Source organism: Sinohyriopsis cumingii, chromosome 7, assembly GCF_028554795.1.
Source record: "Sinohyriopsis cumingii isolate HCF-2022 chromosome 7, ASM2855479v2, whole genome shotgun sequence".
NCBI classification, from domain to species: Eukaryota; Metazoa; Mollusca; class Bivalvia; order Unionida; family Unionidae; genus Sinohyriopsis; species Sinohyriopsis cumingii.
The window spans coordinates 19,178,678-19,189,345 of NC_142967.1; the positions used below are offsets into that span (position 1 = coordinate 19,178,678).

Sequence of the window (10,668 nt, forward strand, 5' to 3'; positions counted from 1 at the left end):
CCTATAGTCCCCATCGTGTAAAGATGGAAATTAACAACTTAAGAAAAGCAAAGGACAAGATTAGTTGCGTTATGAAAGAGATAAAGGAGGAGAAGGAGGATGAAGAGGAAAGAATAATAATAAGCAAATGGAACGAAAAAATTGAAAAAGAAGAAGAAAATGAAAAGAGGAAGAAATTAGAGGAGGAAGAGAAGAAGAAAGAAGAGGAGGAGAAGAAAAAAAAGAAAGGGAAGAAGAGTGTAGGAGATAAAATAAGAACTTGGTGGAGAAAAAGAAGAAATTAGAAGAAGAAGAAAACCCAAAGACCCTTTTCAGGGCCCCCATATTTCTCGAAAAGAGATAGCCTTTGAATTGCCTACCCCTTTTTTAAAAAATTTTTTTAAAAAAAAGAAAAAAATCCCATGTTCAATTCCCCTTGTCCCTAAACAAGCCCAAACTCTATTCCACATGTTAAATTCCCCTTGTACGTAGAGTGACCCACGATTTATCGCCATGTTAATTCCCCTTGTACGTAATCTGACCCACGATTTTTCGCCATGTTAAATTTCCATTGTACGTAATCTAACCCGGGGGGGGGGGGTCTGTAATGCTAATTCCCATTGTACGTAAAGTGCCCCCCTTCACTACTGACCTGGGCTGAACTTAGGTCGATTAGACCGATTTGGCCCAATCGGGCCCCGCGTTCACAGGGACACCGGGAGTTAATAATTTGCAAAGAAATATACCCTTAGAGAGAGAAAGTAATTTTAAAGTGAATGAAGAACATTTTAAGTTTAAGATCACATACAACTTCTTTAAAAATGTATTTCCTAATGACGCGCTCAAAGGGGGCCACGCGCGTAAATCCAGCGGGCCCCGCCAAAATTATCCAAATCTTGCCTAGCGTTTGCAAAGGCCGTTTCTTTATCAGACCACTGAATCATGTTCCTGATATGCCTCTGGATGACCATAGACCACAATCTATGCCAGTGTATATACAAATACACTTACCACTTACTCCATACTTCAGTTTGATTATATTAATCTGAGAGGGACAATATTTTAAGAATACAAGTAATGTCCTTCAAGTAGAATGCAACTATGCAAGATCAATTTACCAAATACTAAACAAAATAATCTATAGACGGGTATGTTTTGAGAAGGTAATCTTAGCAATAACACACTAAAGAAAGGTATTCAACCTAATCGATATCGATTGAACGAGATTGTATGCAACAACACGCCGAAAGGATTGGAGTATCGTGGTCGTAAATATTATAGCATTGTCCCCAATACTGAGGCAGACGAAATGGATCATTTACTATTTAATTGGTTATTTAATAAGATATTCTATTTTCTTTCATTTGACCTATTTGAAAACATTTAAAACTTTTACTGATGTTGATTTTATAGCTTTTGCACGCTTAGCAAACATGATCAACTGAAGCGCAAAATTTATTGTAGTAAGTACATTTATTTGTGTCAGTGAAACGTTACATTTATCTGTATTTAATTGGCTTTTATTGTTAGAGAAATTTTTGCTAGGGTTTTATATATATATATATATATATATATATATATATATATATATATATATATATATATATATATATATATATATATATTTTTTTTTTTTTTTTTGAAGAGCTTTATTTGTTAATATGTTTTCTCAGTTTTAGGCCCACCCACCCTCACCCCCACCAAAAAACTTATTCAGAAATAAGTAATGGCTCCAAATTAGCATTGTTTCAAGTATTCAAACTATATAGCTACCAGAATGTCTGAAAGAGATTTATTTATCCTATAAAAATACATAAATGTTATAGTCAACTCAAAATTTATTAAGAAGGAACGCTTACTTTCTTTTCGTTCATTATACTCGATAATTGGAGACGGTGCCTATAAGCAGTTCTTGTTTTCCGATTCTGTCCCACAGATTTGTCAAAATTAGAAGACAGTATAACATACAGTGTATTTTCTATTTTGAATGTTGTATAATGACGCGTGTGCATATATGCTGAATCCAACTTCTCATATATCGAAATAAAAATGTAGATATGTTTTGGAGAGAAAGGAAGTGAAAGCATGACATCGTACACTTACGAATGTGGATTAGAACATTGCATTACGTTACAGAGCCAAAACATTTTTCAGAAAATACCCCGACCTACAAGTCGATTTCGCTAAAATCTTCTTCCTGGAAATATAAATACATATGAAGTACCGATACTATCAGCAAGCTGTTCTATTCCTCTGGTAGTGTGACAATAATAGAACAAGCCCAGTCGTCACCCAATCAATGTGATAATACAGTAGAACTAACCAGGTATTACCTGCACTTGCCATCCCATAGGTCGTATTTGCAACGGTTTCGTTCCGAAAGAATACAAGGTTGTCGTAAACTATTGGATGTAAGCTTGATTTATGATGGCTGATATATTCTCTGCAGGTAGATATACCATAAAAGAGCGGCGCGTATATTAAGTAGAGTAAGTACTTATTTTGGCATATTTCGTTTTTAAAAAAAAACTATTTCGAGTTTGGTTTTTATAATTTATTCAATATATACTCAACTGCATTTTTAGTCGAACTTATTTTAAAGACCGCTGTTTGATGTAAACAAAGTATTAAAATCTCTTTCCATGTTAATGGCATAACCATCAGTGTGAAATTACCCATCGCAATGTTGTATTGCCTACTTTTTTCTTAGCAAATAATTTTATTAGTTTTATTATTTACATCTATAATGTTTCACTACTACTCTTCCAGTGGATACAGATACCATTATTAACAATCTAGATTTGATATGAAATATAAAAATACAAAGAAGAACGGCTGTCGAATCCTTTTAAAAGATTTTAAAATTTCATTTCAGATAATGGCAGAGGAGCAAAATCTTCTACAGTTGCCAGCTCTAGGACTTCCTTTCGAGCTTGGTACGTTGTATAATGCGAACAAGAACCAAATAGTTCCAGCAATTTCACTATGCGAATATGGACACATAAATGAAAATGTACGCGTGCGTCGCAACATCACACACAACACAGATATGACTACATTAGATTCTTTGGAATCAAAGATGGATGCACTAGACATTAAAGGCAATGTCATAATCAGTGCCTTATCGAACAAGTTGGAAGTCAAAGGCTCAGGTGCAGTTCTCAGAGATAAGAAAACTTCAAAGATGCAAGCGAGGGTAGCACTTGAATCAAGAGGCACAACAAAGGATGAATTCTTATCAACGAGTAACTTTTCAAAGGAAAAGATTGAACGACATCACGAATTTATTAAAAAGAGTGGAGCTACACATGTTGTTGTTGGAATAACGTACGGGTATCAGTTCTTCTTGATGCTGGAGACAGCATGTGAGAGTGAAAAAGAGAAGCTGAAAGTTCAAGGAAAAATTGAACTGAAACTTTTGTCTCCTGTACAAGGAGAAGTCCAAGGGTTGTACAAAACAAAGGAAGAAATCAAACTAAATGAGTTGAAGGTTAGAATTCACGGGACTGTACATATCCCATCAAACCCAGTTTCCCTTCAGGAAGCCATTGAAATATATAAAAGAATTCCAGAACTGGCTGAAGACAATGAATGCCCAATAAGAGTTCATCTTCTTCCGCTGGCGTCTATATGTTCCTCTCTGCCTAAGGCATCTAGTCCGATTACTGAAGCCGTACTAAATTCCGTTACAGCAATTTTTGAAGATATCAGCAACTCAGAAGTAGCACTCAGTGACATACAAACCTCTAAGATCGCTATTAAGGAACCGAGGATACGTCGAAAGGCTAAAAAACTGTCAAATCTGCTGAAGAGGCACAAAATCTGGCTGCAGATGAAGTTGTATGATATAATGAGTGACCCAAAGATGGAGAAAGATTCTTCAGAATCCGAACAAATACAAAAAGTCCTGAAGAAACATGAACATTCGCCTTTCTCTACCTATGTTCTCGATATGTATATTGCAAAAATGGAGAAAGAATTACGTTTCATTGAGAATTTGGTGGCAATGCTTACATCCAGCAATGAAGACGAAAGAAGCGGTTACCGCCAAACCAGAGAAAGTGGAACAAATGAAATTACTATTGATATCCTATCAGACGAAACTGATATCTATATCCCTTTTGAGATATGTACAGTATATGTGCTAGAGATACCAATCATTGTAGAAGAAGATGATCTACTAAAAGAGATGCTAATATACGATCCTGACAATTACAAAGGATTGGCACCTCGCAACGCAGATTCATTGACGTTGCCATTCGAAGACAAGGAAATGCAAATGAAGATTCTAAAATATGCTAAGGAGTTTGTAAAACGTACACACTTACATCACAATGACAAAAGTCCGGCAAAATTTAGGTGTGTGCTTATGGGTTACAAAATGAAACAAGAACCAACATTCATTTCGTACAGCGCCTCAACAGGTGATATGAAGATTATTAGTGACGTTGAGGTGTATGCGTCTGGGCCACAAATTTGAAGGATAACCAAAGCTTAGTATGTAGAGCGCCTCAATAAATGAATTTTATACGATGGGTGACTATAACACTACACAGCCGCCGTAATTAATTAATACCTATGTTAATTCTTCCACGTTAGTAAGGCTAAAAGATCAAAGGAAGAGCATGCAACATTGTTGTCTTAATGTCGTACACTTAATGTTTATGTGAGGTTAATAAATTGATTTCATGATAACATTGTTTAACTTTATGCAGACATTTTTTATAGAGGTTGATTTTTAAAACAAATGATATTAGAACATGTTTCTTTAGAAGTTTTCATGCTATGTGTTTTTCCAATAATATGGCCAGAATTCACACAAAATAATAGCACACCTACAAAGAACTAAGGAATATCTTTCTTTCTCTACCCTTATAATTGATATGTGTATTTAATTTAATTCTTTCTTTCTTTGTTTTAGTTTTTTAAATTTCATTACATGCTAATTTAATTTAACATTGTTTACTGAACTTGATCTTGTCCAAAACGGAGTTCATTTTTGCTTGACTTGTTGAAGTTTTTTAAATTTCATTTATATAAGCAACTAAAAATAGCTTCATTATATTATATGTGTATGAGCTTAGTAACCAAATTATTATTCAAGTAAACATCTTTTCATTTTTTTTATATCTGTCTCAGAGTAAGAATCATTAAGTTGGGTCAGGTGAGACCTATTGCAGTTGTTGTAGGGTTTAACGCCATTTTTCAGCACACGATAGGCTATACATGGCGGCCAGTATTAATGGTGGAGGAAGAACCCGGGAAAACCCCGGAAACAGCCACCGACCAACGAGAAGCTACTGGAAGCTTTCTCACATACCCACATTGGCTGAATCCGAGACTCGAACCCACGCAGACAGAGGTGAAATGGCAGTGATCCGTAACGGAGAGCGTTTTTTAAGTAAGTCTTAACTCAGTCGTCGTCTGGTAAAAACGCATTTCAGCCTAATAATAGCCCTTCCAAATTTTAATCTGGCACAACTTTTAGAAATACAGTTTCTGATAAGACTGATCAAACACCCTTATCTCTTCCTACGTGTACCTATTGCCAGAAGAAAGGACGCATACTTTCTGATGGCTATAAACTGAAAAATAAGCAGCAGAATAAAGACAGACCTATTCGAAATGCTCTTATTAAAAGCAATACATGTTGTGTCTAATAAACCCCAGAACTGATTTTATTATGGAGAATTATGAACCATTCATGTCAAAGGGTTCTACATCGCACATGGGTGATTAGGCCAGTCGTATCCCTATTAAACATTTAAGGGACACAGGAGCTTCTCTGATTTTTTTTTATTTCAGGAACTTTGCCTTTTCTGAGAAGTCTTCTTCCAATGAGAGTGTTCTAATTCAGAGAGTAGAGTGCTGCTTTGTTAATGTTCTTCTCTATTGTGTAAATTTGTCATCAGACTTAGTCTCAGGGCCCGTGACAGTCGGATCAGTGTATTCTTTACCCTTTTAGGGCGTTGATTTATTACTAGGGAACAACCAGCTGGAGATATGGTTGTGGTTAATCCATGTGTAACTGACAAGCCTTGTTTGGATCAGAAAGTCGATCCGATTGAAAAAGAATTCCCTGATTAAAACCCAGCTACTAGAGCTATGTCACAAAAGCTCTTGAGAATGATGATGATCAGGACAGTATTCCTTTAGCTGACACATGTATAGATTAGGCTTTTGATGAGGCTACTTTCACTCCTTGTTTCGATCAATCGAAAGGAATTGATCGCAGTGATCCTCTTTTAATTACTCAGTCTCTTTATTCTAATTAGGGTGTCAAACGACAATCACTTGTCGAACAGGAAAACAGTTTTGAGGTCTCATGTTTGTTCCCAAGTGCCATTAGTGAAACTGAAGCCACAGAAGTACCTGTTTGTTATTCCATTGAAAATGGAATTCTTATGAGAAACTGAAGACATCCCGAGGTACCTGCTGGTGACGAGTGGTCAGTGAACTATCAAATTATCCAATTTTATACAGACAGAAAATGTTTAATGTGGCCCATGCAACTCCTTTGGTTGGCCATTTAGGGATTAATAAGATTTATCACATGATCTTAAATCATTTCTATTGGCCAAAAATTAAAAGTGATGTTTGTAAATACTGCAGATATTGTCATACTTGTCAAATGGTTTTAAAACCGAATCAACAAATGGTTGGAAAACCGAATCAAAAGATACATAAGCACATATGTAACCTATTCCTGCATTTGACAAACCATTTGGAAAAATATTGGTAGATTGTGTCGGTACCTTACCTAGAACCAAGTCAGGTAACCAATATTTGTTGACCATACTGTGTGCGTCAACAAGATTCCCAGAGGCAATCCTTTGAGGAATATTAAATCTAAAACAACAATAAAAGCTTTGATAAAGTGTTTACTCAATTTGGCCTTCCCAAATCTGTCTAATCTGATTCAGGGTGAATTTTTGTGTCTAGAATATTTCAGCAAGTTAAGTACGAAATAGGCATCCAACAATTCAAATCTTCTGCCTATCTCCCTGAGAGCCAAGGGGCTTTAGAAAGATTTCAACAATCTTTGAAAAATATTATTCGATCATATTGTTTCGATACAGGTAATGATTGGGATGTAGGCATTCATTTACTTTTGTTTGTTGTTAGGGAATCAGTTTAAGAATCTTTACGATTTTGTACCTTTGAAATAGGTTTTAAACATACTGTGCGGGGACCACTGAAGTTGTCAAAAGAGAAACTTCTTTCCAATGAAGATACTGAAATCTTCTCGATCATGTTTTCAATTTTAAGTATAAGTTGTCAAAGGTTTGTGAGGTTGCAAGAACTAATTTGCACTCAACAAATTCAAAAATGAAAGTAACCTATATTAAAAATACAAAGGAAAGGAGTTTTCAGCGTGGTGATAGAGATCTGGCTCTCTTACCCATACCACAAAATCCTGTTCAGGCCAAGTATTATGGTTCTTACATAGTTGAAAGGAAATAAATGATATAAATTATATCATAAATACTCTTGGTCGGCGAGAATAAAAACAACTTTGCCACATAAATATCTGAAGGGAAAATATTGAGAGAGATAGCCAGGTTAATAATGCAATTAATTTAGCTTTACCTGTTCCACTCAATGAGTATTTAAACGAAGGAATGCAATCGGACTCTATAGTTTTTGGAGTAACAAATCTTCGGAATTAAGAAATTGTGAATAATCTGGACCAGAAACTTTCACATTTGCAACAACAAGAAAGGAATGAACTTAAGCAGCTATTGCTTGAATATGAGCACTTATTTCTAGATGTTCCTACAAAAACAAACAAAATCTATCATGACGCTGAAATTATAAATTCCACGCCTGTGAAGCAACATCCATACAGGATGAACCCTCTCAAACAGAAATAGTTGAAAAACGAAAATCATTATTTGCTGGAAAATGATTTCATAGAGCCGAGGAAAAGTAACTGGAATACACCATGTATACTTGTTCCGAACCAGATATTACCGCACGTGCGCTGATTATAGAAAAGTGAACAGTGTGACAAAAACAGATTCATTTCAGTTAGCAAGAATCAATCATTGCATTGAGAAATTGGAAATGCAAAGTATGTCACCAAATTTGACCTTCTGAAAGGATTTTGGCAAATTCCACTAACGGAAAGAGGAAAGGAAATTTCGGTATTCGTGACTCCATATGGACTTTATCAATATAAAGTGTTGCCGTTTGGAATAAAATATTCATTAAGTACTTTTCAACGTTTAATGAACATGAGTTCATCTGGTCTAGATAATTATTATGCTTACAGAGATGATGTCATCATCTACGACACTTGGAAAAAACATTTAGCGACAGACTCAATGATGAAAGTTTGACAAATAATTTATCCAAAAGCGAGTTTTGCCGTGCTTGTGTAACATTTCTAGGACATCGTGGGATAAGGACTTTTTAAACCTAAAGATGCTAAGGTCAACGCTATTTCTGAATTACCTGTACCTATCATTAAAAAGCAACTGATGCAATTTTCGGGTATGGATCAAATACTATCGAAAATTTTGTTCGAATTTTTCCATGATTGCTGAACCCTTGACAAATTGATTGAGCAAAAAAACCAAGTTTCACTGGTCTGAAAAAATGTCAGGAGGCTTTTGATAAGTTAAAAGCAATAATTTAAAGTGCACCAGTTCTTACTTCTCCAAATTGCAGTCAGTCATTTAGTCTGTCTGTTGATGCAAGTGATGTTGGGTTTGGAGCAGTATTGATTCAAGAAGACCAAAATGGTGTTGATCATCCAGTGTGCTATTTTTCTAAGAAATTAAATAACAATCAGAGACATTATTCCACATCGAGAAGGAATGTTTATGTTTTGATATTGGCATCACAACACTTTGAAGTTTACATTAGTTTAGCTCCTTCTCAGATTATTGTGTTTAGTGATCACATCCCCATAACTTTCATCGGTAAGATGAAAAACAAAAATCAGAAATTATTTAGGTAGAGTTTTTTTTTATTGCAGGAATATAATATTGACATCAGTCACATCAAAGGAAATGATAATTTAATAGCAGATACACTTTCTCGTGTATAGAAATATATTATTTCATGTATACTTTTTATCATTCATTAGATTTCGTATGATATTTTAAAAAAAGACCCACATGTATAATTTGCCTATGGTGAAAAGAAAGCGTTAATTTATAAATCTTTCTTTTCGTTTTATGGGGAAGTGTTATGTATATTTAATTTAATTGTTTGTTTGTTTTAAATTTTGTTTGTTTAATTACACTCTATTGTAACGTAACATTGTTTACTGGACTTGACCTTGTCTAGAACTGAGGTTATTTCTGCCTGACCTGATTGACTTTTTTAATTCTTTTTATTTCATGTATGTAAACAACTAAAATAGTTTCATTATTTACATTGTGTATGAACTTATTAACCAAATTATTGTCAAGTAAACAACTTTTTAATTTTTTTATCTGTCTCAGAGTTAGAATCAATAAGATGGATCAAGGTCATAGCTGGACTGATATTTATCATGTACCAATTGATAACAAGATTCTATTTTTTCCCCAGAAGAATGAACCTTTGACCTTCATCCGATAATCTGTTTTGCGTCTTAATTAGTTGTATAACTGATGCTTTGTAAAGGTTTAGCAGTTGGGCTTAAATCACTTGACGTGTTAATTTGTATTATGTTGTGTCCAGTTTGGGCTAAATTTTATTTTCTTCAAATTATTGAAGTCAAGTGATTATTTTCCCTAGAAATACAAAAGTGTTCTGATAAAATTTCTGGACAAAGATGTTCATTGGAATTTATACTGAATTCAAACCTGGAATAATATTTATGTGGTTCAACAAGAGACTGTTGCCACATCAGTACCTCGCTGACCACAACAAACACGTCATCGTCTTCAATTTCGGATCTCTTTGGGACTCGAACAAAGTTTTATTCAGGACTTTTTATTACTAGGACTTATGTCTTTTATTCTTGTATTATTTTTGGATTTAATTCGCAATACCGTAAAAGAAAGTTCTCATTTTTTTCTTCACTTTTCATTCTAGGGAAATAAATTACTTTTTGGAGCCCCGAGTAATGGGATGAGAGACTAGACAAAAGCTCTCTTATGTTTATATAGGAACAAAAATGATGCAAATATCAGTCAAATAAATTCATTTAATCTTACCTGTACGTAAACTTTTGTGTTATTTAGCAACGCACTAATTATATGCACTGATATTGTTGAGATACTTTTCTTACATTTTTTATTTATTTCAGGAAAATATTTTCATTTAAATGATAGGGGAATTCATCACATAAATGTTTGAAGTACATAATTCATATATTTTCTTTTAGGTGTATCAAACTTTTGCCACCTTCAAGTTCACTTGGAAACGTGTTTCGTTCTGCGAAATGCTAAAGCTATTATATTCCGTTGCGGTTGCGGCATATGTATTATAAACTTTTCAAAATAGAAAGATTAAAATAAATATGGGACACAATTTGCTTTGAGAGTAATTAAAAACAAGAATGTCAAGTTTCTTTTTCAAGAGGGTAATGACACAGCAATGAAAAAAACATAACTAATTTAGTCCTAAACAATGCAAAATTTACTTGATAACGAACAATCATTTAAAATTGCATGTACCAGCATTGCTTTACATAACTTTCTATAATATATTTTGAACTTCTACTCATTTTTTCTAGTAACACGCTTAGCC

At 34.3% G+C, this 10,668-nt stretch overlaps 1 protein-coding gene across 1 annotated transcript in view; it reads left to right on the top strand.

Moving 5' to 3' along the window:
- The window catches only part of LOC149794819 (verrucotoxin subunit beta-like), a 61,191-nt gene extending 51,059 nt beyond the window's left edge, over nucleotides 1-10,132 (top strand). The window contains exon 3 of the mRNA XM_089964476.1: nucleotides 2,855-10,132. Within this exon, the coding sequence (XP_089820602.1) occupies nucleotides 2,858-4,459 (1,602 nt within the window). The 5' untranslated portion in view covers nucleotides 2,855-2,857 and the 3' untranslated portion in view covers nucleotides 4,460-10,132. The remainder of the gene's footprint in view (nucleotides 1-2,854) is intronic.
- The last annotated feature ends 536 nt before the right edge of the window (nucleotides 10,133-10,668 follow it).